The 27,123-nt window shown below is 37.0% G+C and overlaps 1 protein-coding gene across 1 annotated transcript in view; it reads left to right on the forward strand.

Annotated features, from left to right (window-relative positions):
* The window catches only part of RGS17 (regulator of G protein signaling 17), a 124,090-nt gene that overhangs the window by 66,289 nt on the left and 30,678 nt on the right, over positions 1–27,123 (forward strand). The window contains exon 2 of the mRNA XM_033235013.1: positions 23,685–23,828. Within this exon, the coding sequence (XP_033090904.1) occupies positions 23,710–23,828 (119 nt within the window). The 5' untranslated portion in view covers positions 23,685–23,709. The remainder of the gene's footprint in view (positions 1–23,684; positions 23,829–27,123) is intronic.

The following is a 27,123-nucleotide window of genomic DNA, read 5'->3' on the forward strand; positions in this document are numbered from 1 at the left end:
AGGTTTTCCAATTTTGTTTTAACTTTTCAAGAAACCAACTTTTTGTTTCAGTGATCTTTTTTATTGTTTTCCTCATTTCAAATTCATTTATTTCTGCTCTGATCTTTATTATTTCTTTTCTTCTACTAATTTGAGGTTTGGTATTGTCTTGCTTTTCTAATTCTTTAAGATGCAACATTCGGTTATTCATTTGAAGTTTTACTTCTTTGTTGATATAGGCATTTATATCTATAAACTTTCCTTTTAGTCCTGCTTTTGCTGTATCCTATATGTTTTGGTGTGTTGTGTTATCATTACCATTTGTTTCAAGAAATTTGTCAGTTTCCTTCTTAATTTCTTCATTGACCCACTGGTCTCCTGAATGCAGGAGCATGTTGTTTGATTTCCGTATATTTTCATATTTTCCAAAATTCGTCTTGTTATTGATTCCTAGTTTTCATTGTGATCAGAAAAGATGCTTGATATTATTTCAGTTTTTTAATGTTTTGAGGCTTGTTTTATGACCTAACATATGATCTGTCCTTGAGAATGATCCATGTGCTGAAGAAAAGAGTGTGTATGAAATGTTCTGTAAATATCTGTTAGGTCTGTTTTGTCGGTCTATAGTGCAGATTAAATCTGATTTTTATTGACTTTCTGTCTGGAAGACTTACCCAATGCTGAAAGTGCAGTGTTGAAGTCTCTAGCCATTACTGTACTGGGGCCTCTTTCTTTAGCTCTAATCATATTTGCGGTATATATCTGGGTGTTTTTATATTGGATGCACATATGTTTAAAATTGTTATATCCTCTTGTTGAATTACCCTCTTTATCATTATATAGTGACCTTCTTTGTCTCATCTTATAGTTTTTGTATTGAGATTCATTTTGACTGATGTAAGTATAGCTACTCCTGCTCTTTTTTTATTTCTGTTGGCATGGAATACTTTATTCCATCCCTTTATTTTCAGTCCATATGTGTCTTTATAGAAGTGTGTTTCTTATAGGTAACAGATCAAGGGGTCTTATGTTTTTATCCATTCAGGCACTCTATGTTTTGTTTGGAGAGTTTAGTCCCTTTACATTTGATGTTATTATTGATAAGTAAGGATTTACTCCTGCCATTTTCTTGTTTTCTGGTTGTTTTGTGGCCTTCTCTTTCTTCTTTCTTTCCTTCTTGTCTTCTTTTAGTGAAGGTGATATTCTCTGGTGACATGATTTAGTTTCTTGTTTTGTATTTTTTGTGCATGCATTGTATGTATTGTGGTTTGAGGTTACCATGAAACTTGCAAATACTATATTATTATCCTTAATTATAAGCTGATAACAACACTTTTTGCATAAACAAATAAAGAAGGAAAATGAAAACTAATAAAAACTCTAGGCCTTGACTTCATCCCCCTACTTTTTTTTTTTGACACAGAGTCTCGCTCCATTGCCCAGGCTAGAGTGCAGTGATGTGATCTCAGTTCACTGCAAGCTCCGCCTCCCAGGTTCACACCATTCTCCTGCCTCAGCTTCCTGAGTAACTGGAACTACAGGCATCCGCCACCACGCCCGGCTAATTTTTTGTTATTTTTAGTAGAGATGGGGTTTCACCATGTTAACCAGGATGGTCTTGATCTCCTGACCTCATGATCTGCCCACCTCAGCCTCCCAAAGTGCTGGGATTATAGGCATGAGCCACCGTGCCTTGCCCATCCCCCACTTTTTAACTTTTTGTTTCTATTTATATCTTATTGTATTGTCTATGTCTTGAAAACTTGTTGTAGTTATTATTTTTGACTGGTTCATAGTTTAGTCTTTCTGCTTAGAATAAGGTAATTTACATACCACAGTTACAATATTATAGTACTCTGTGTTTTTCTGTATACTTTCAGTGAGTTTTGTACCTTCAGGTGATTACTTATTACTTATTAACTTCCTTTTCTTTCTGATTGAAGCACTCCGTTAGCATTTCTTGTAAGATAGGTCTAGTGTTGATGAAATCCTTCAGCTTTTGTTTGTTTGGGAAAGTCTTTATTTCTCCTTCATGTTTGAAGGATATTTTTGTCAGATTTGTTATTCTAGTGTAAAAGTTTTTTTTTCATTCAGCACTTTAAATATGTTATGCCACTTTCTCCTGGCCTGTAACATTTCCACTGAAAAGTCTGCTACCAGATATATTGGAAGTCCATTGTATGTTGTTTCTTTTCTCTTGCTGCTTTTAGGATCCTTTCTTCATCCTTGACCTTTGGGAATGTATTTGTTAAATACCTTGTGATAATCTTCTTTGGGTTAAATCTACTTGGTGTTCTGTAACCTTCTATAACCTTCTTATAATTGGATATTAATATTTTTTTCTAGGTTTGGGAAGTTCTCTGTTATCCCTTTGAATAAACTTTCTACCCTTCTGTTTCTCTGTCTTCTCTCTAAAGCCAACAACTCTTGGATTTGCCCTGTTGAATCTATTTGCTAGATCCTGTAGGCATGCTTCATTGTTTTTTATTCTTTTTCCTTTTGTTTCCTCTGACTGCGTATTTTCAAACAGCCTGTCTTCAAGTTCACTAATTCTTTCTTCTGCTTCATCAGTTCTGCTTTTGAGACTCAGATGCTTTCTTCATTATGCCAGTTGCATTTTTCAGCTCCAGAACATCTGCTTGATTCTTTTTAATTGTTTCATTCTCTTTGTTAAATTTATCTGATAGAATTCTGAATTCGTTCTCTGTGTTCTCTTGAATTTATTTGGGTTTCCTCAAAACAGCTATTTTGAATTCTCTGTCCGAAAGGTCATATATCTCTGTTTCTTCAGGATTGGTCCTTGGTGGCTTATTTAGTTCATTTGGTGAGGTGTTTTTTTCCTACAACTATCAGCAATGTCTTGATAGTTGTAGATGTTTGTCTGTGTCTGGGCATTAAACAGTTAAGTATTTATTGTAGTAGTCACTGTCTGCACTTGTTTGTACCCATCCTTCTCAGGATAACTTTGCAGATAGGACTTGGGTGTTGTGATATTAGCCGTGTCTGCTTTAGGGGGCACCCCAAGCCCAGTAATGCTGTGGTTCTTGCAGACCTGCGGTTCTTGCAGTACCACAAGGTACTGCCTTAATGATCCTGGGCTCTTTAGTTAGCAGGTGATTAATCCTGCCAGGACTGGGTGCTTCCCTTCAAGACAGCATGTTCCCTTCTGGCCCAGAGTGGGTCTAGCAATGTCATCCAGAAGCTAGAGCCTTAAAAGAGCATCTCATGACTCCTATTAGTGCTGTATCCTGTTTGGCTGAGCTGGTATCCAAGATGCAAGACAAAGTCTTCCCCACTTTTCCCTCTCCTCTCCTCAAGTGGAAGGAAGGGATCTATTTTGGAACCACAAGCTGTGCAGCCTGTGGTTAGAAGAGGGGGGATGACAGCATTCCGGTAGCTGGTAGCCACCCTGGCTGGTGTCTTGATAGGTCGTGCCCCCAAGTCTACTATCTCTGCACCCAGTTCAGCACTAGGAGTCCTGTAAAAGTTGTAGTCTTTGTAGCCTAGACTGCCTTTCAACTTCATTAGGGCCCTCGGGTACCTTAGCCCACAGTGGCAAGGTTTGAGGGAACTCAAGTTCCAACCTCTGGGAGTAGTGATTCCCCTCCAGCTAGGGCTAATATAAACACTCCCTCTGTGGGAGGGCATCAGCTGAATTTGGTCCAGTTTTCCCTTCTGCTCTAACAGTACAGCACTGAGCTCAAAGCCTTACAATTGCTGTGCTGTCCCTCCCTTAGTGCCTAGAGATGCTCTTCCTACCTGGCCACTGCTGCGGGGTAGGGAGGAGAGGTGGCAGGTTGCATGGCGGTTCAAGACTGTTTCTCTTTACCTCTTCAAGTACCTCTTTCAGTGACATGATATTAAAACCAGGTATTGTGAGTGTGCACCTGATTTTTAGTTCTTATGATGTGCTCTTCTTGTGTAGATAGTTGTTAATTGGTGTCTTTGTGAAGGGTGGGGTGGGTGGGAGGCACAGGGATCTGCCATCTTGCTCCACCTTCTCAATGCCATCTTTATTCACAAATTTTTACCTTGAGTAGAACACAGATTTTTTTAAAAGACTGACTGATTATTTGATTGTATCTTTCATATAGATATCAACTAGTTTAAGACAGAATATACGAATATAGTTTTGGAAAGTATAGATAATGTTCGCTCTCATATGCTTAATATCTGGAGAGATGGCCAAGTAAAGCTGTTCTTCAATATACAGGTGTTACGAAGTACAAAAGAGAATCACAAGTAACCTACATTGTTTTAGTTGTTAAAAAAATAACATATAGGTATGTTACATTAAACACAAACATAAATGGGATACATTTCGTGTGTTTTAACTCCTTCTGGGGATAGTTCCACATAGTATTAATCTCTTCATTCCCATTTAAGGTATTTAAACATTGTCTTGAATTGAATTTCCACAGCTGTTATCCCTGTTTGTATAAGTATCTTAAATCATTATATGAATAATAACTATTAGGGGAAACAGTCTCTGGAATACCCTTTTTCAAATGTTGTGGGGTTTTTTTGTGTATTTTTTCACATTTTAAGTGGTTTTTCTTCTTTCCTTATTTTAACCTTATCTTCTTTATGTGTATTGAAATACTGAGCATGTCTGCTCTCTGAAAAAGAGCTTTATGAATCTCAAAATGAACATGTCACATATATGAAAGTGCTGTCAGTATTTTCCTAAGTAAACACATTATGACTCTATATTAAACACAGAGTTTTTATTTTAGAATGGCACAGTAAAAGTAATAGGGCCATTCTAAGAGTTCTTGTTGTCACCATGCAGTATTTCTGACAAAAGCTGCTCTAACTGTAATTTTGGCCCCATTAAGACATTCATCCCAAGCTAATGCTGCTGTTCTAAAATAAAACAAAACCTGAATAAGTCAGGTAAAAATTGGATTTTTAAAAGCATTACTTTGTCCGTATTTGTCTTCCAGTCTTTCTAAAATTTCTAAGAAATTGAATGACTTTCCACTTCATTTTAACTGTACACATCTGGCATCTATTAAAGAACCTAAGTGCTAACCTACACGAGAAAGATGCCTTCTCATTCTGCTTTTTTCACTCATTTAACATACATTTACTGAACTCACTGGTTTTCAAGGTTATTCATGATGCTTCTTATCACACAGCATTCTCAAAATACTAGCATCAAAATAATTTTTAAATGGTTGTTCTAGATGAAATACTGGGTTCGGTATTTCATAATGGGTTTTTAAATATCACTGCAAGGGTGATAGATTTATTATGCATTTGAAATTCCAAAATACACAAACATTGGTAGGCACTGACATTTTAAGGGGGAAAAAATGTGCGATAAACCTTATTAGAGACATTTCTCCTGATTAAATTATTTTTTTCCTCTCTGAGCAAAATAGAACAATGGCTCCAGCTCACAAAATATCAGTGCTTGGTTGGAGCTTAATTGAAACTCATAATTATTTTTTCTTGTGTACCAAGAGTACTAAGATGAATGACCCAGCCTCTGCCGTCAAAGAGCTCAGAGCCTTGTAGGAAAAACCTACAAATGGCAAAACTCTAAGTCAGTAGGGAATTACAGGCCAAAGAAGATAGAGCAGTGCTGGGTACCTTCCCAAAGGCCAGGAGGGTCTGCAAAGATTTTCTGGGGGAAGTGCCTCTGCCAGGTGCTGGTGACACCAAAAAGGGTGAGACTGTTTAGGATGTCCGAGTCCAGTGAGAGAAGCCAGCTTGTACACAAATACAACTCAAAGTGGCAGGTGCACAGTACTATGTGTGAACACTGAGAGGGCCTATTTCTGCCCAAAGAGCAGAAGGAGAGGGTGAAACACAGAATAGAAGTTCAACAAACCTTTAATCTTTTCTCTCACTTGGGGCTTCGCTAGGACACCCCGTGTCCTTCTGACTCTGGGAATCAGACTTCCCCTACACAACAATCACAATGCCTAGTAGATCAGACCTTCAGGGTCACAACTCAGTGTGGCCTGAGCCAGTGCTTCTCAGGTCTCAGTGCCTATATTACTCACCTGACCCGTAACTCTGTATTGGTTGATACTGTTAACATGCAGATTCAGACACAGGAAACCTCAGGTGGGGCTTGAGATCCTCATTCCTAACAACCTCCTGGTGGAATGCTGGAATGCCGCCTGCTGGTCCAGGAACTAACTACGTTTTGAATAGCAAATACCCAAATTTTGACTTATGTTAACATTGTTATTTGGTAATTAGCAAATAAATCTATCACCCTTGAATTGATATTTAAAAACCCAGTATGAAATTCTGAAGAAATATCACCAGCTGTTTGTTGTAAATATGAAAACAGAAATTGGTCCAGGAGTAATAATAACATTAGAAACAATTGTTATAATTGGGATTACAAATTATCGAGTGCTTTTCACTTGGCTCCTTGTTACAGTTGGTAGTAAAAACTAGTAATAAATAGGGTTTCTTTGATTCTTTACAATTACTGAATGAAGCAAGTATCATTTTCCTATTTTGCAAACAAAGGCAGAGGTTAAGTAACTAATTCAATGCCACACAGCCAGTACAAGGCAGAACTTTGTGATTCAATTCCAGATCTCTCTTACTCCAGAGCCAATACCCCCTAAAGGGCATAGCCAAAAGAAGCAAATAGAAAGTTGATAGAAGTGCAGAATAATAAGAGTGAAAAATGTGATGGCCTGTAGCATAGAAATGGCTTAACCTTCTGGGGACAAAAACTGCAGCTACACAAGTGCCCATGTCAAAGAGCTCTGTCGAGTGATGCTTTTAAATGCAACCAATAGATACACATGAGCCGAAACAAGGAGGCAGCTGGTGCTAATCTGATTCAGTACTTTAATAGGGGAAAGCACCGGAGCAACTATTTTATAGTCTTTTTATATATTTATATATAACTACGTATATGTAAATATTATGAACATGAAGAGAGAACTCCATCAAGTGACATTTCAGCGAAGATTATATATCAAGTAGGAAAAGAAATTACATGGATATATGCACTGATGGAGCCAGATTCTGAGCACCCAAAGTATGGACCAGAACCATATTCTTAGCAATTATTCGCTCTGAATGCACAGAGAATTTATTTCTTGAATTTCTGATCGTTTTAATATAATCATAAAAATGACGATTTAAAAAAAATGCACTAGCAAGTATACCGTTCTAGGAGTAGTAGTATTACTCCAGGACAACTCTTTTCAGATAAATGGGTCATGAGTTAAGAGGTGGCATTGAAAGATTGCTCAGTTGCATAGATATATGCTGGCTTAGCTGAAGCAGGGTACCTATCAGAAATTTTAAATTGAGAAGTGAGTTGCTTTTCCTCACAGGGAAAATTTGTCACAACTAAGAATAACTATCTGTACTTGGTGAATGGCTTCCTTGTCCACCCCAGTGCTAAAGTGGGCTTCACAAATTTGGCTTATTTAGCAGATAAGTTCGTGGGACCGACACTGAATCAACAACAGCATGGTAAAACTGGATGCTTTCAACAACCATGACAAGACAGCAGCAATTATAATGAAGTTTGATTGTTGGATAACGAGTTGATTGTGGGTACTATGAGTCACTTGAGGCTCAGTTCATTTACATGTGATAAAAAGCACAGTGTCAATGGTGAAATAATAAACCAAACCATTAGTCCTTCTTCCTCAGTGACTAAGCCTTTGTGTAGGACTCTGAGATAGGAAGATCCCAGACAATGAATACAAAAACTTTACATCCCACCATATAAGTGAAATGATCTCTCAGCAGGAAGATAATGACGAAAACCTTCAACATCTGTAGCATTAAAACATTGAACCACACTAACTTTTTGGCAACATTATGAACAACTCTCCTCAGTGTTACCTTGAAAGAGCTACCACATACTGAGCACTTACTATAATTGCAAAGATATGTTCCAAGTGTTTACATGTCAGATTCATTCAGCTCTTGTAGCAGAATGGATGTACTTATGTTTTCTATTATTATCAATTATTATCTGTCAATGAGGAAACAAGGATAAGAATAGGTAAAGTCAGGGTCCCCAACCCCTGGGCCATGGACAGGTATTGGTCTGTGGTCTGTTAGGACCTGGGATACATAGCAGGAAGTGAGCAGCAGGCCAGCAAGCATTACTACCTGAGCTCTACCTCCCCACAAATCATCAGTGGCTTTGGATTCCCATAGGAGCATGAATCCTATTGTGAACTGCACATGCGAGGGATCTAGATTGCATATTCTTTATGAGAATCTAATGCCTGATGATCTGTCATTGTGTCCCAACGCCCCCAGATGGGAATGTCTAGTTGCAGGAAAACAACCTCAAAGCTCCCACAGACTCTACATTATGGTGAGTTGCATAATTATTTCATTATATATTATAATGTAGTAATAATAGAAATAAAGTGCACTATAAATGTAAGGTGCTTGAATCATCCCAAAACCATCCCCCACCCCCATCCATGGAAAAATTGTCTTCCATGAAACTGGTCCCTGGTGCCAAAAAAGTTGGGGACCGCTGGCTTCAGTAACTAACCAAAGGTCATCCAGTTGATAACAGAGGCAAGATTTGTACAGAGGCAGCCTGACTCTAGAGCTTGTTTACTCATCATATTGTAATACAGCTTGGGAGTGGTGATACAGGAGACAGCCCTGTTTATATTTGTAAGTTTAAATCCTAAAAATTTGGTGACTTCAAGAGTGAGATGAGAACTAATTCTGATGTGTAGACTCATTTCTTTTCCAATTCAGAATTGGAAAATTCTAATTTTCCAAAATTGATCTTACTTCAATGGCATCTTGACCATTAAGAAAGAAGGAGGAGCATTTTTTTTCTTCCAAAGTTAAGAATATGAAACTTTTATTTTTATATTTATGTATAATATATACCAAAATCCCAGATGTTACATGGATTTTAAAATAAAATAAAATATAAGTGTTTACATTGCAGTAGGTCATCAGACTTCAATTTTTCCCTTCCTCTGTGAGGGATACTTTGGGAAAGGATAAGGAGCACCATTCAGGCTTGACACTGTGCTTTCGGGCTATAAGATTTATATGTGAAACTTCCAAATCTCTGCCTTGGGAAAATAGATGTTTTTAGTAATTAGAGAAATCTGTCATATTCATCATCTTCAATAATTAATATTTATTTTGCATCTACAATAGAGAACACTGAGATTCCAGGAAAACACACACACACACACACACACACGCACACACAGCCCTTCCTCTTAAGAGTTTTTCAATCCTGTTGGAAAACAATATCTAAACAAAAGGGTGAAGAATAATATTAGTCAATGCTCAAGGATTGACAGTATAATCTATAAGAATGTACAGATTGATAGAAATAGAGATTCATCATCTCAGTCCCAGCTGTATTTTGAAGAGAGCAGTTAGGTTAGGCAGCTTATTTCAGGAATAGTAACCACAGAACCAAGAGAGATTTTCTGTCTAATCGTCTATGTAAACTTGAGGCCCCTTTAAATCAACCTCTTTCAAGGGCTTGTTCACCAGTAACTTAAATACTCAAGAATGCTTGGCTTGAGGCTCATCTTACAGGTGAATTAAGATCTTATCTGAGTATCAGTGAGACTTTCCATATATGGAATCAAGAGTCTTTCTGTTGCTTCTATTTGTCAATCCATGTTCTAACATTTGGGATCTTACAAGTGAATGCATATCCTCTTATTCTCTTCTACATGGCATCACCTCAGTAATTAGAAAATTATGATTCTAATTATCTTTCTCTTCTTTAGAGGAAACACCTTTGTTCTAAAAGTAGTGTTCTTGTAAGACGTTCATGAGTTCTTGTTAACTCTCCTCCTTTTAGTCTTCTGAAGATATTTCAATTTATTTCTTAAACTGTAGTGAGCAGAATTGAACATATCTGTTTAACCAGCCCAGAGAATATCTATTACATCTTGTTTTAGAAAACATTTCTGTTGGTATTAGGTCTAACATTTAAGTCTCTAATCCATCTTGAATTAATTTTCGTATAAGGGGTAAGGAAAGGATCCAGTTTCAGCTTTCTACTTATGGCTAGCCAATTTTCCCAGCACCATTTATTAAATAGGGAATCCTTTCCCCATTTCTTGTTTCTCTCAGGTTTGTCAAAGATCAGATGGCTGTAGATGTGTGGTATTATTTCTGAGGACTCTGTTCTGTTCCATTGGTCTATATCTCTGTTGTGGTACCAGTACCATGCTGTTTTGGTTACTGTAGCCTTGTAGTATAGTTTGAAGTCAGGTAGCGTGACGCCTCCAGCTTTGTCCTTTTGACTTAGGATTGTCTTGGCAATGCGGGCTCTTTTTTGGTTCCATATGAACTTTAAAGCCGTTTTTTCCAATTCTGTGAAGAAAGTCATTGGTAGCTTGATGGGGATGGCATTGAATCTATAAATCACCTTGGCAGTATGGCCATTTTCACGATATTGATTCTTCCTATCCATGAGCATGGTATGTTCTTCCATTTGTTTGTGTCCTCTTTGATTTCACTGAGCAGTGGTTTGTAGTTCTCCTTGAAGAGGTCCTTTACATCCCTTGTAAGCTGGATTCCTAGGTATTTTATTCTCTTTGAAGCAATTGTGAATGGAAGTTCATTCCTGATTTGGCTCTCTGCTTGTCTGTTACTGGTGTATAAGAATGCTTGTGATTTTTGCACATTAATTTTGTATCCTGAGACTTTGCTGAAGTTGCTTATCAGCTTAAGGAGATTTTGGGCTGAGACAATGGGGTTTTCTAAATATACCATCATGTCATCTGCAAACAGGGACAATTTGACTTCTTCTTTTCCTAACTGAATACCCTTGATTTCTTTCTCTTGCCTGATTGCCCTAGCCAGAACTTCCAACACTATGTTGAATAGGAGTGGTGAGAGAGGGCATCCCTGTCTTGTGCCAGTTTTCAAAGGGAATTTTTCCAGTTTTTGCCCATTCAGTATGATATTAGCTGTGGGTTTGTCATAAATAGCTCTTATTATTTTGAGGTACGTTCCATCAATACCAAATTTATTGAGCGTTTTTAGCATAAAGGGCTGTTGAATTTTGTCAAAAGCCTTTTCTGCATCTATTGAGATAATTATGTGGTTCTTGTCTTTGGTTCTGTTTATATGCTGGATCTAATACCATAAAAACCCTAGAAGAAAATCTAGGTAGTACCATTCAGGACATAGGCATGGGCATGGACTTCATGTCTAAAACACCAAAAGCAACGGCAGCAAAAGCAAAAATTGACACATGGGATCTAATTAAACTAAAGAGCTTTTGCACAGCTAAAGAAACTACCATCAGAGTGAACAGGCAACCTACAGAATGGGAAAAAATTTTTGCAACCTACTCATCTGACAAAGGGCTAATATCCAGAATCTACAAAGAACTCAAACAAATATACAAGAAAAAAACAAACAACCCCATCCAAAAGTGGGGAAAGGATATGAACAGACATTTCTCAAAAGAAGACATCCATACAGCCAACAGACACATGAAAAAATGCTCATCATCACTCGCCATCAGAGAAATGCAAATCAAAACCACAATGAGATACCATCTCACACCAGTTAGAATGGCAATCATTAAGAAGTCAGGAAACAACAGGTGTTGGAGAGGATGTGGAGAAATAGGAACACTTTTACACTGTTGGTGGGATTGTAAACTAGTTCAACCATTATGGAAAACAGTATGGCGATTCCTCAAGGATCTAGAACTAGATGTACCATATGACCCAGCCATCCCACTACTGGGTATATACCCAAAGGATTATAAATTACTCTACTACAAAGACACATGCACACGTATGTTTATTGCGGCACTATTCACAATAGCAAAGACTTGGAATCAACCCAAATGTCCATCTGTGATAGACTGGATTAAGAAAATGTGGCACATATACACCATGGAATACTATGCAGCCATCAAAAAGGATGAGTTTGCGTCCTTTGTAGGGACATGGATGCAGCTGGAAACCATCATTCTTAGCAAACTATCACAAGAAGAGAAAACCAAACACCGCATGTTCTCACTCATAGGTGGGAACTGAACAATGAGATCACTTGGACTCGGGAAGGGGAACATCACACAATGGGGCTTATCATGGGGAGGGGGGAGGAGGGAGGGATTGCATTGGGGAGTTATACATGATATAAACGTCATGCACATGTACCCTAGAACTTAAAGTATAATAAAAAAAAAATTATAAAAAAATAAATAAATAAAAAAAAATAAATAAATAAAAATAAAAAAAAAAAAAGAAAACATTTCTGTTAATGCATTCTAAATTCCCATTGACTATTTTAACATCACACTGTTGGTTAATGCTGAATTTACTGTCCCGAATTTTTCATATGCTCCTGTTAAACCATGTTTCTCCCATCCTAGCCTTAACAGTGTTTTTAGACCTAAGTTTGTATCCTTAAATTTATCCTTTTTACATTGTATTTTGTTTTATTTGGCTCATTGTTCAACCCTGTGAGATGGTTTTGATCATTGCACCTGACCCTGGGGAAGGGAAAGAAGTAACAGAGTAAAACTGTGGACAGCAAGAAGTTAGAGCAGAATTTCCCCTCATTTCTTGGAAGATATAACTAATGCATGACAATGAAAAACCTTATGTGATTAGTACACCTGATTTATGTGAGTTCGTTACTAATAAATTTGCCTAAGCTTTGAAAGGAAAACCATTATGCTGAGTCCATTAGTATTTATTCCATACCAGCTTTCCCAGCACCTCACCATAAGGGCTAGATGAAGTGTTTTTACAGGTGTCTGATAGGATGCCAGCTGTAAAACACTTTCCATCCTTGCTCAGCTCAAAAAAAATCTGAAGTCCCAGTTTTGTGCACAGGTGCATCCTTCTTTGCAAAGGAGAGACCAGCTTCTCCTGCCTTGTTCTCCTCCACCATGTGAAATCAAATGAGTTTTTGACACTCTTCCTCCATAGAGAGGTAGGGAGGAGGAAAAATAAATTGACCTCGACATATTAAAAAATATTTGAGAGTGTCAGTCCATAGTTATGCTTCATTTTACATAACTTTTCATTTTTTTAACTTATAACATTAAGAAAATGTGGTTGGCTTAAAAAATTAAAATTGGTGACCTGAAGGAAAAAAAAAATAACAGATTTTTTCCCTTCTGTATTTACTGATAAACCCACACCAATTCCCTGATCACCCCAGTTTGCAGTGGTGCACGGGAAGTAGAAGCAAATAGGGGTTCCAGGATGTGATCACCTGAGGGCATGCAGCGATTTTCCATGCTTACTTTACCACGGACAGGGATTTGGGAAGGAGCTTCCTACGCACTGTCACTAAGCAGCTCTCTGAGATAGTGCGTCTTCCGCCTGCTCTGTGTGTCTAATTATTCAGACGCCTCAGCTAGGTAGCAAAATATACCTCATTGCTTGCTGGGCGGTCCAGAAGTTTAGACTGGAAATACAGATAAGATGCTGAACTGCTGGTATTCAGGGACTTAGAGAAATCAGTCAAAAACAGGAGTGATTTGTTCCAAATGGTATGGGAACTACACAAAGGAAATCAGTGAGTAGGAATTTGTTTCCCGAAGGAAGATCATTATGGGACAGCATACACAATTGCTTCAGAAGAGCACAAATAAAGCGTTTGCCTGTGATGTTTCTTTTTAAGCCAGCCGAAAGACATAGAAGAGAGTGAAAGTCTTGCAAATCGTTCTATTTATTTACTTACTTAGTTCTTTTTTTTTTTTTGAGACGAAGTTTTGCACTGTTGCCCAGGCTGGAGTGCAGTGCCGCGATCTCAGCTCACTGTGACCTCCACCTTCTGGGTTCAAGTGATTCCCCTGCCTCAGCCTCCCAAGTAGCTGGGATTACAGGCTCCTGCCACCATGCCTGCCAACTTTTTGTATTTTTAGTAGAGACGGGGTTTCACCATGTGTGGTAAGGCTGGTCTTGAATTCCTGACCTCAAGTGATCTGCTCACCTCAACCTCCCAAAGTACGGGGATTTCAGGGGTGAGCCACTATGCCCGGCCTTGCTCTTGCAAATCTAACAAATAATATTTGAACCCCTCTACAGTGATTTCAAACCACAACAACCTCAGAGATTTCATGAATAAATGGATAGCCAAGATGGCATTTACTTCTGATTGTTTCAAAATTGAGTATTTAACAGTGAGAAAATTAAGTTATTCAATTCTCAAGAAAGTTTTTGGGTCTTTCTGCAATTTTTCAGGAGATAGACAAGAAATTCCTGCCTGGTATAAAGCTATATATATATATATATAATGTGTGTGAAAAAGAAAAGAAAATATAGATAAGTATAAAAGATAATAAAATAAATACTCCCATACCCAAAACCCTATTTCTTTTTTCTTTTTTTTTCTTTTTTTTTTTTGAGACAGGCTTTTGCTTTGTCACCCAGGCTAGAGTACGTGGTGCGATCCTAGGTCATGGCAGCTTCGAACACCTGGGTTCAAGCAATCCTCCTACCTCAGCTTCTCAAGGAGCAAGTAACTGGGACTACATATGTATGCCACCATGCCTGGCTACGTTTTTTATTTTCTGTAAAGATGGAGTCTCACTGTGTTACCAGGCTGGTCTCAAACTCTTGGCCCAAGTGATCCTCCCAAAGGTCTGGAATTACAGATATGAGCCACTGTGCTCTGCCTCAATACCAACATGTAACTATAAATATTTTGCTTTTTCTTCAGATCTTTTTTAAAGAAATGATTAAAGTTGAAATTCTTTCTTTTCTAATCACACCCTGATCGTCATCCTCCCAAACACCCAGTAATGGATCCAGTCCATGCTCTGTAACTACATATGTTATATATATTGTCCAGAAAAGATATGTATTGTTGTTTTGTATGCTTATGAAAATTATATTGATACTGTATTTAATGTTTTGCAGCATTTGTTATTCAACATTGTTTTATGATTGCCTCAGGTTGATTCATGTAGATCTAAGTTACTCATTTTAAGAGCTGTTTTGTATATTAACATATAACTATATCACCATTTTAAAATTCATTCCTGGAAAAATGAGAATATTGGTTGTGTCTTAGCTCAGGCTGCGATAACAAAATGCCATAAACTGGATAACTTAACAACAGAAATTTATTTCTCACGGCATTTCTCTGAACATTGAAAGTCTGAGATCAAGGTGCCAGTATGGTTGGGTTCTGGTGCGAGCCCACTTTTAGGTTGCAGACTACTGACATCTCATTTTATCCTCACAGGGTGGAAAGACAGCAGGAGAGTTATCTGGGGGTCCCTTTTTTAAGGGTACTAATCTCATTCATGAGGCCTCCACCGTCACTGTCTCATGACCCCGTCCATAGGCTCCGCCTCCTAATATCACCGTGGAGATTGGATTTCAACATACACGTTTGAGGAGGACACACACATTCAGTATTTAACATTCTGCTCCTGGCTCTCCACAGTTCATGTCTTCACATGCAGAATACATTATTTCCATCCCAGTAGCCTCAAAAGTCTTAACTTGTTCTAGCATTGGTTCTCAAGTCTAAAGTCCAAAGTCTTATCTAACTATCATATAAATCAGATATGAGTGATTCTCAAGGTGTCATTCATTCAGAGACAGAACTTCTCTCCAGCTATGAACATGTAAAACCAAATATTAGGTTGGTGCCAAAGTAATTGTGATTTTTGCCACTTTTAATGGCAAAAAACACAATTACTTTGGCACCAACCTAATAAGTTGTGTACCTCCAAACTATAGTGGTGGGACAGATGTAGAATAGATATTCCCATTTCAGAAGCAAAGGAATAGGAAAGAAGAAAAGAGTGACAGCTTTTAAGTAAGTCCAAAACCTAGGAAGTCAAACTCCATATCTCAGGGCTGGAGAATAATCCTCTTGTGCTTGATGCCGTGCACCAGGCCCACTGGGGCAGAGGTCCCATTTTCCAGACCCAGTAGACTTGAGATATTGCTCTGCACCTCTGCCAAATTTGGGTCTCAATCCCAGGGTTCTGCTGGGCAGGCACCAAACCTCCACAGCTCCTCCCAGTCCTACCCCCACGCCTTTGACTGGAGGTAATCTAACTTGTTGAAAATGAGGCAATTCTTCCTCCACCCTTTGCAACATGGGATGAAGCCCTGATGATCTCTGAATCACTTTTTTGTGGTCATTCTTCCCTTGTCTTGAAGAATAGATCATGTTTGCAGCTGAAAAGTTTTATGGTCTTCCCTGTAAAATCCAAAAAGTCTGACAACATTTCTTCATTCCTTCCCATATCCTTCCCATTCAGTTCAAACTGGCAGTTTTCCTGCTGAGATAGCTAATTCAGTCCATGCTTCACACCATACTAATCTCCTTATCAAATGGTGGTTTGGTAATACTCTTAGTGTTCTCTTTTAAACATGCTTTCTCATTTTGTGCAATATGGATTGGCTGAGAATTTTCCAAGCTCATAAGTTCTAGTTTCTTGTTGTTTGATAAGTCCCTCTTCATATCATTTCTCTCTTCTCCATTTTACTAAACAGTCAGGAGGAACAAAGCCACGCCTTCAATACTTTGCTTAGAAATATCCTCAGCTAAATATCCGACTTCATTGCTCATGAGTCCCAACTTCCACAAAACACTAATAATACGAACACAATTCAGCCAAGTTGTTTGCTGCTTAATAACGAGAATAGCCTGTTCTCCTTGCACAAGATGGAGAAAAGGACAGTGAAATTTACAGTGTTAATGAGGATAATAACATGCTTTTACTGCAGTCTGAGAATTCATCAAAATGGCCTTCACTATCCATATTTCTACTAACACTCTGTCCATGATTACATATGTATTTTCTTTCAGAGGATGGAAGCTTTCTCTACATCTCTTCTCTTTCCTTTCTGAGCCCTAACCAAATCACCTTTAAAAGTCCCTTCATGACAATCTTGGCTTCTCCTAGATGTACTTCACAACTCTTGGTTAGTTCCAAAGCTGCTTTCCCATTTTTAGGTATTTGTTATAGCAGCACCCCACTTCTTAGTACCAATTTCTATCTTAGTTTGGGCTGCTATAATAAAATACCATATATAGGTGGCTTATCAATAAGAGATACTTATTTCTCACAGTTCTGGAGGCTGGAAAGTTCAAGATCAAGTTGATGGCCTATTTGGTGTCTGATGAGGGCCTGCTTCCTGGTTGCAGATGACTATCTTCTTTCCATGTCCTCACATGGAGAGAAGAAGAACCAGCTCTCTGGCCTCTTCCTATAAGAGTACTAATCCCATTCGTAAGGGCTCTGCTCTTGTGACCTAATTACCTCTGAAAGGCCCTACCGTCAAATATCATTACATTTGGGATTACATTTCAGCATATGAATTTGAGGGGGACATAAACATTCAGTCCATAACAGATTGTTTCCAATTTAAGGTATTAAATATACTGTAATTAGTGTCTTCATATACAGGTTTGAGTTTCTCCAGTGTATAAATATAAAAATGGAATTTGTCATAGGTGATGTGTATCGTGAACTACATGTAGTCAATATTGTTCTTCAAAGTGATTTCTTAATGTATATTCCTACCATTAATGTGAGGAGTTTTTAATTTACCCAAATACTCTTCCAAAATTGATATTGTATGACTTTTTAACTGTGAAAAATTTGAATGTGGAATACTTTTTTATCCACATTTCTCTGTTTAATAGTTCTGAGCATCTATTCATTTAATTTGCAGTATTTATATTTTCCTCTTTTATGAACTGCCTCCAAATTTGTTTGCCAATTTTTCTATTGGGTTTTTATGTTGTTAAATTGCAATCTGTTACTTATTATTATGGATAATATTCCTTTGTATCTTCCAGTATGATTCTCTATTTTCCTTTTATTTATGGTTTCCTTATTTGCTCAAGTTTTTAATAAACTAAACTATATTAAAAAAAAGCTTTTCCTTTTGAGCTTGATCTTGTAGTAAGAAATCCTTTTCTGCTCTGAAGCTATAGTCTACATTTTTATGACAGTTTTAGAATTTGTAACTTTTTAAATTCATTTTTTGAGTTTATTTTTGCCTGTATTATCACTTGGAGGTGTAATTTTTTATATATAAGTGCAAATATCTCAACACCATTTTTGAGTAGTCTGTCATTCCTAAATGATAAAGATGCATACTCTAATTTAAACCAGGATTGCATAAATGCCTGAGAAACCTCAGCTCTCTGAGAGTTTTATTATTTTGATCTACGTATATGTTCCCATGCTATTGCCTAATTATTATGATTCTATATTATTAATAGAACAAATACTCCCACTTATTTTTATTTTCAGACATGTCTTGGTTATACTTTGCCCTTCAATCTTCCATATAAGTTTTAGAATTCATTTCTTAAGTTCCATGAATTGATTCAATTAGAATTTTTACTGCAATCACATTGAATTTATAAAATAATTTAGGATAGTTAAGATTTTGGTCTTCCCACTTGAGAAAATAACCTAACTCTGTATTCAGGTCTTATTTTATGTTTTTTGATAAAGTTTTGTAGTATTTCTATAAAGTTCTTATACAACTTTTGTTATAAATATTACCAGTTACTGTTTTGGTTTTGCTATTGATTTGAACTATGCCTTTATTTCTCTTATATATTCAAATTCGTTATTGCTAGCATATTAGAAGTATATGATATTTTAAAGCTTAAAATGACATTCCTCTTGAGCTCCCTCTAATACTTATCTGCTGAATCTCTTGGAATTTTTATGTAAATAACCATATCATTTTTAAATAGTAAAATTTGTGTTTCCTTTTCCAATATTTATTTTTTTCTAATTTTGATGCATTGGCTGCAAAATTAATAATTTTGAATGTTGGGTATATAGACTTTATTGTTTTCTTCTTATCATTAATAGGAATGCTGTAAAATTCACCATTCTACAAATATTTGTGTACCTAGTATGTGCCAAGCATTTCTATAACAATGAATGAAACAACAAACGTATCTACCTTCATCAAATTTATTGCCTACTTGGTTAGACAAACAAACAGGTAAAACTTGTAGTATGACTATTGGTGATACATTATATGGAGATAAGTTAAACATGAAAAGGTAACAGGCCATACTGGGGATGGGGTGAGGGAGTTAATTTTTAAATAAGACGGTCATGAAGGTTTCAAGGAGAATTTAACATTTCAGTAAATACTTGAAGGAGTGAAACCCTAAGTGTGGAACAAGTACAAAGGTCTTGACGCGTAATTTGTACCAAGCATGGCTGAGGAGCAGCAAAGAGGCCATTGTGATTGAAACAGAGAACAAGAGGCAGAGAAAAGGAGATACATTCAGGGGAGTAACAAAAAAGCAGACTGTAAGAACTTCACTCTGAATAAGATAGTAAGCCCCTGGAAGATTTGGATTGGATTTGAATGGATGAGTCTTTGCTGAAATTATCTAACTTAGGTTTGAAAGGCTCATACTGGCTGCTGTCTTGAGAACAGAATAAAATGGAATTGTAATAGAAGGAGACAGGAAGTGGTAGAAACAGAAGATGGGTGGGAGATACCAGTTTAGAAGTCTTACATTTGCTGATCTGCTGATGTGACATCCAAATGGAATAGAGGAGTCAAGGATGAGTCCAGGGTTTTTTGGTGTGAATAATGAGAAGGATGAGGCTTTCATTCACTAAAATTGGGAAAACTGTGGGAAGAACACTTTTTTGGGAAAAGATAATGAGGGCAGATTAGAGCATGTTAAGTTTGAGAAAGCCAAGTGAAGATATTGAGTAGGTAGTTGGATATATGCATCCTGAATTCAGGAAAATTATCTTCACTGGGCATGTAAATTTGAGGATTTTGTACAGAAAGCTGGTAGACCCAAAAAAGTCTCAATGAGTTCATAAAAGAAGTGATAGAGAAGAAAGAACACTGTGGCCATTCAAAATTTGGAAGCGAGGAAGATGAAAAGGAAACAAGAAAGTAGACTGCAAAGAAATGATGAGAAAGACAGGTGAGTGTGGTGCCCAGGAGGCAAGAGAAGAAAGTATTTCAAAGAGGGTGGAGTTAAAATAGTCAGTTTGGACTAATATAGACAAAGTATCATAGTTGGGTAGCTTAAAAACAATGTAAATTTGTTTCTCACAGTTTTGGTGGCTGGGAAGTCCAAGATCAAGGTAGTGGACTATTTGGTGTCTGGTGAGGGTCTGCTTCCTACTTGTAGAAGATTGTCTTTCTGTATCCTCACATGGTGGGGAAAAGCAATCCAGTTCTCTGGCCTCTTCTTATAAGGGCACTAATCCCATTCATGAGAGCTCAACTATCATGAGCTAATTACCTCCCAAAGGCCCCAGCTTTTAATACCATCACAATGAGGGTTTGGAGTTCAACAAATAGATTTTGGAGGGGCAACTTGAGTCCATTGTAGTGTAAAATGCTGTTGGCCCAGAAGGAGATGGCAAAATAACTCTGGGACTTAATAATATGGGGACATTGAGATGTCTACAAAATCTGTTTCATTAGAGGGTTAGGGCAGTCCACTCATTTTCGTAATTGATGTAATCTTAAATTTCATTATTGAGTGTATCTAAACAGAAACGTACTTTTATTTTAGCCAGGTCATTAAGTTCAGCATCCTATTTTACCAATTTCAGTTCTGTTTCTTATATTCCACTCCTTCCCTCTAATTTTGTTTTCTTCTGACTGAAGTAGGTTCCAGCAAATATTTGAGTAATCTACTCAGTGAGTTTATCAGAAATAATCTTCACTCTTGAATTTTTATTTAGCTGCATATAAAATTGTAGGATTATTATTATTACTCAGCACTTGGAACACATTACTCCATTGCCCACCGTCTTCAGCATCTAATATTGCTCATGGAAAGTCCACGGTCAATCAAAGTATTACTTGTGTGTGGGTAATTCAGCTTTTGTCTTTATCATCTAGATGTGTTTTTACTATTTTGTGTATAAGTATAGATTTATTTTTATTTTTATTCATCCTACTCAGCATGTGGCATACTCCTTTATATGAGGCTTTGTTCTGTTTTGTTTTCTTCCAATTGTAGGGAGTTCTTAGCCAATTTTCCTTAAAATATTATGACTTTCCTGACAATCCATTATATCTCCCCTTATGAAGAAAATCCTGTTGGGTGTATATTGGGACCTTTCAATGTAACTGGTCTACTTATCTCAATTCTCTTTTCATGTTTTAGCTTTTTATCACTCTTTGCTGAATTCTGAGTATATTCCTTGGCACCATCTTTGGGATTGTTTGGGAAAGAGCTGATTATGTGTAAATCTTTTAATAGCTATTTGTGTTTGTTTTTACATTCCCATTATGTCTTTTCTTATTTCATATTTGCCAATTTTTGTTTTATAATTTATTTTATTATTTGTTTTTAATTGACAAATAATAATTGTACATATTCATGGGGTACATAATGATGTTCCAGTACATAAAATGTAGAGTGATAAGGTCAGGGTCATTAGCATATTCATCATCTCAAACATTTATCATTATTCTGTTGGGAATTTTCTATATCCTCCTTCCAGCTATTTGAAACTATATATTATTGTTAACTTTAGTCATCCTACAGTGATGTAGAACACTATAACTTATTCCTCCTATCTAGCTGCCATCCCTTAAAAAATGTGTCCATATCCCTCCTTTACTCCTACCCTTCGCAGCCTCTGGTATGCTATGCCCTTCTTTTTACTCCTATGAAATCAGTGTTTTTTAAACTTCTACATATGAGTGAGAATATGTGGTATTTAACTTTCTGTTCCTTGCTTATTTCACTTAATATAATGTCTTCCAGTTCCATCCCTGTTGCTGTGAATGACAGGGTTTCATTCTTTGTAATGGCTAAATTAGTATTCCATGATGTATGTATACCGCATTTTCTTTATTCATTAATCTATTTTTGGACGCCTCGGTTTTGGACACCCTGGCTATCGTGAATAGTGCTGCAATAAACCTGGAGGTGCAAATATCCAAAAGGCATCCAAATTGGAAAAGGGGAAGTCAGATATGTTTTCTAATTTATTGTTCTCCCATTTAAATTGTATTCTTTTCTTTATCACATTGTTTATCTTAAATATATGTTTGTTAAACTAATTTTAGGTGATTCTGTTATTACCACTTGATCAGGAACATATTAATCTCCTAATTGTTGAGTTGGTTATCTGTTTTCTGGTGTTAATATGGATTTTTGCTTTCAGGTAACACACTGAGTGAGAGACGTATTTCTTACTGTCACTTACTCTTCATAATGTAATGCTTTTCATTTGTTTCCACTAATCCCCTTAAGACCCTTAGTCTTGAAGCAGCTCTTTTATCAGTATCTCAGGATTCCCTGCCATCTGGCAGTGATTTTGGAAAATTCCCTGACGCAGTCACTGAACAAATAAGCTGATTGGCTGAAGTCTAATGTGGATGGCTTTTTCTGCATCCTACCCTTTCTGCAGCTAGGTGTTACTGAATAGCAGAAATTATTTTTTCAGTACTTTTTTGTGAATGGCACAATCACAGCCCCTGATTTTATGTGGGCAACCTGGAATCAGACTCCCACTCCTCCTAGGGGAGCATCCGACACCTCACTGGAGTGTGGGACCTTTGCCCGCTTCTGTTTCAATATCTGAATTGCAGAATGACTGTGGCTTTAGACCCCATTTACCTACCACTGTGGTTCTCTGCTCTGTTTCTGGTCGAAAAATGTGATTATCTGGTTTTCAAGAACACAGTATTTTTTAAAGTGTTTATCATTGTATTCAGAACTGAAAATATCATTTTAAAATAATGAGCTCATAATGCCAGAATAACCTGAAGCACTTTATAGTTTTAATAAGTACTGCTCTCAGCCACACATTTGACAATATATGTGTGTGATTTACATACATGACATATTTATGAAAAACATCATTCAGTAGATTGCATTACTTTTTCTAAGAGTTCATGCTAAATTTGATACCACTCTAAGATGAAACTTTTTATTTTAATCCTCAACACAGTCTTAGATCAGGATTGGTCCTATAAATAGGTAGGAACTCATTTGGCCTTATTTGTAAGATCACAGATAAGACACTCTGTATCCCAATATTTATTTTATCTGCCATGATATATAAATTCCACCAGAGTAATTCCCCTGAATTTGATGACTTTTATTTTCCCCCGAGTCTCCATTAAATAACAATAAATTTGGGGGATGGAGGAAGAGAAGCTAATGCCTTTCCAACACTGACACCTAACAGAAAATAAGGCCCTTTGGTAATGTTATTAAGGTTAGGCCTCTGGAGGATGAGTCAAAAGTGCCAAAAAGGATATTGAGTGTTTCAAAGGAAGTGAGAGGGGGCCAAGAATAAACTTGATCTTCCTCATACTCTTATATAGTTAGAAACCATGCAACAATCATTTGTAAAGCTCAGTTTATCTTACTGTAAACATTAGTGGAAAAACGAGTTACATATACCCTCTATAATCACTGAATGGTGTCCATAAAAAAGGCAGACTTAATCATTCTTGAGTAAAGAAGGAAGTTAAAAATAAATTTTCAAACCTTATCATATTTACCAACAATCTTGATTACATGGCAACTTTGTTGCTATAATTTTATGCAGCAGATCATGGTAGACGTTCCTCCCCGAAGTTTTTAGTACATTCTTCTAAAAAGTTTTCCCGAGAATTTTTAGTTTGACTTCTCAAGCTTCCTTGTTTTACCTTTTCTTAAATTATCTCCCTCCTCCCTTAGTGAAATGAGCCTTCCTTCAACATAGGTAACTTATCCTTATTGCTTTTTTCATACCCAATTTTTGTGTTTTTTTAAATCTCTTTCAGCCAATTGGGTCCTGAAGTAGCTGAAATGCGAAAAAGGCAGCAGTCCCAAAATGAAGGAACACCTGCTGTGTCTCAAGCGCCTGGAAACCAGAGGCCCAACAACACCTGTTGCTTTTGTTGGTGCTGTTGTTGCAGCTGCTCCTGGTATGTCATGTTACCTGTAGGATGCCACACCTAGGCTTGGCAGGCACTAGCGTGAACAGGCATGCCAAATCTCAGAACTGTAGAAACTTCTCAACGTGTCTTTTTTTGTTCTTTCTTTGCAAGTAGGACTTATTGAAGTCTATCATTGGTTTAATGCAAACACTTCCACAAAGAAAATATATATTTCCCCCAAATCTACATTTAAATTGATAATAAGGTAAAAAAGAAAAAAAAAGAAGAGGTGTGCTTTATATCATGTTTTTCTCCATTCATGCTTCTTAAAGATTTGGGTGAAAATAAGATTTTAGTTACCTAGGTATTTATCAATAAGCAATATTCTCCAGTGTTACAGTCAAGAACATTAAAATAACATCTAGTAACACTGCATGTAGTATTGAATGTGTGTATGTATTTTTTTTTTTTTTTTAGTTCTCTGCTGCTACTTGATAGGGTGTTGAGCTTTCAACTGCATGACCAGATAACTGTAAGTCAGGGTAACAACCTCTGCCCAGAATTCCTGCCAATAAGGACAGAGAGAAAAGAGTCACTCACTCACAACCACCTATCTAAAAGGTCAGTGGCTGTGCTTGGAATGAAGTCCAACTCAGTTCATTGAAAAATCCTGAAATTAGAGCCAGAGAACCTACTTCCCATTGCAGTGTTATCACTGGCAGGCTCTGGGACATCTTGCAAACTCATAATCTCTTTGTTCTTTGATTTCCTCATTGGCAAAAAGATGAAGAATTAGACAAGCTAATTCCCAAGGGGCCGTCTAGTGCTAAACGCCCATGACCCAGGGAACTCAGAGAACCTGCTCGAGTTCCAGATTCATAAAGTACCTAACATTTATGCAGGTGAGATTCTTCAAGGGGATGCTAGACTTTTTGAACCATACATTTTGGGGTCTTTTAAAATCCAGTTTACAAGTGGATCTTCTAGCCCAACAGTGGTCTTCTGGGTCTCCCCAGACTAATTCAGAACCTAAAGAAAGGCCCCTATGTTGGCCTCATCTCTCTGTGTATTATCTCTACAGTTTCCCAACATATATTGAGGTTTTCTTTTTTTTGTTTTTTGTTTTTTTGATATGGCAAAACGTTGTATCATTGGGGCCAAAATAGAAGGTAAAGGAGGCTGTACTAGAGTGGTACCTTGGTGATGAACAAGCTCCATCCACTCTAGAAAACTCCAGTTCCAGAAAAACATCAGATATTGCAGTAATCTGGAAAGCTTAAGTAGTTTTTATAAATATCAATATTGCTTCCCAGATGATGATTCTTTGTTACAGAAAGTCATACTGTATTAGTCCATTTTTATACTGCTATAAAGAAGTACCCGAGACTGGGTAATTTATAAAGAAAAAGAGGTTTAGTGGACTCACAGATCCACAGGGCTGGGGAGGCCTCATAATCATGGCAGAAGGTAAAGGAGGATCAAAGGCACATCTTACATGGTGGCAGGCAAGAGTGCATGTGCAGGGGAACTGCCCTTTATGAAACCATCAGAACTCATGAGATTTATCCACTGTCATGAGGACAGCATGGGAAAAAACCATCCTCATGATTCAGTTACTTCCCACCGCATCCTTCCCATGACAGATGGGATTGTGAGAGCTACAATTCAAATGGGATTTGCGTGGGGACACAGCCAAATCACATCATATACATAATTAGTTTTATTTCATTCTTAAGCCTTAATAATTTAAGATAGAGGAAACAGAGTTTGAGATGAAGTAAATATTTCAGTCATAGTTGTGTAATCTTTTTCTGGGTCATGCCTAAAGAGATTATCTAGCTCTGGTCTTAATCTGTGAAGTACCATGTAGTGACTTACTATAGTGGTTCTGAAGTCAGACTGCCGGACTTCAAATCTTATCCTCACCCATCTCTATCTGCACGACCTTCAGCAAGTTAGTTAAATGCCAGTATAAAAATCCCTGCCTCATGAGGTCATTGTAAAATTAAATGAGATAAAATACATAACAAGCCGAGAACAGTGTCTGACACATAGTAAGCATTTAATAAGAGTTAGCTCCCTGGGCTATGGAACACTTCATATTGAAAAATAAAGATCACTTTAAAGAAGAAATGGCTTGAAATAATGTTTTAAAAAAAGATCAGTTTGTAGCTATAACACAAAAATTATCTTGGAAAAGAAAGCTATTTTATTTTAAGTTCTGTATAAAACATCACCAATATATTGTTACACAAGGTTGAGGAATAGACTTCTATTGCTCATTTGCACTATACCAGGTTCCTGTAATCAGTATATAATTTTCCTTAGCTGCTAAAACTTATTTCTGAATTGCTTTGAGATTAAAACACCAGGACAGATAGAATACTGAAGTTTCTTTGTGCTGTATGTATTAGCTGCCATATAAATATTTAGTGAGATTTGCTTTTATCAATTTTTAAAGGATGTATTAAATAACAGAACATTTAACATTAACACATGAGCATGAGATTATTGCAGTACACAGACAATGGCTGAAGAAAAAAATAGCTTTTGGAAGCTGCATCAACTCTCTACACCTCTAGAGTGAATCCCCAAACATTGGGTACATTGGCTCCATGCTCTGTTAGCTCTAGCCTAGCAATACCCTTGTCAGGAACTGCATTTGTTGTCAGTGAATATTGGATGCCTAAGTCTAGGCCATAAAATGTATAGTCTGTAAATGTACAAGTCCTTCTGTATATGATAAATGATAGATAATTTCTAATAATTATAAACCACTTGATTATTATGTATTTATTTATATTTGAGACAAAATCTGCTCTGTCATGCAGGCTTGATTGCTGTGGCAAAATCACAGCTCACTGCAAGCTCCAACTCCTGGGCTCAAATGATCCTCCCTCCTCTGCCTCCCCAGTAGCTGGGACTACAGGTGCATGCACCACACTTGGCTAATTTTTTTTTTTTTTTTTTTTCAGTGGAGTCAGCGTCTTGCTATGTTGCTTGGGCTGGTCTTGAACTCCTGGGCTCAAGCAATCCTCATGCCTCAACCTCTCAAAGTGCTGGGATTTACAGGCATGAGCCACTGTGCCTGGCCACTTAATTTTTTTTTTTAAAGGATAAAAGTTAAGGTTCCTTGAACTATGGATTTTAATTATGACTATATTGTCTTATTACAAATGAAAATGTCCTTTACCCATATGTTTTTAAAGTACCATTATTTTTGTACTTCAGGTTTATAAAAGAAAATTATAAAGGCTTTTTGGAGTAAAAAGAAAAAGAAATAAATGTTCTTCAGATTTTCCAGGCTAGGTCAAAGGAGCAGAACAAAAAGAAACACTAAAAA

Source organism: Trachypithecus francoisi, unplaced genomic scaffold (genome assembly GCF_009764315.1).
Source record: "Trachypithecus francoisi isolate TF-2019V2 unplaced genomic scaffold, Tfra_2.0 Lachesis_group15, whole genome shotgun sequence".
Lineage (NCBI taxonomy): Eukaryota > Metazoa > Chordata > Mammalia > Primates > Cercopithecidae > Trachypithecus > Trachypithecus francoisi.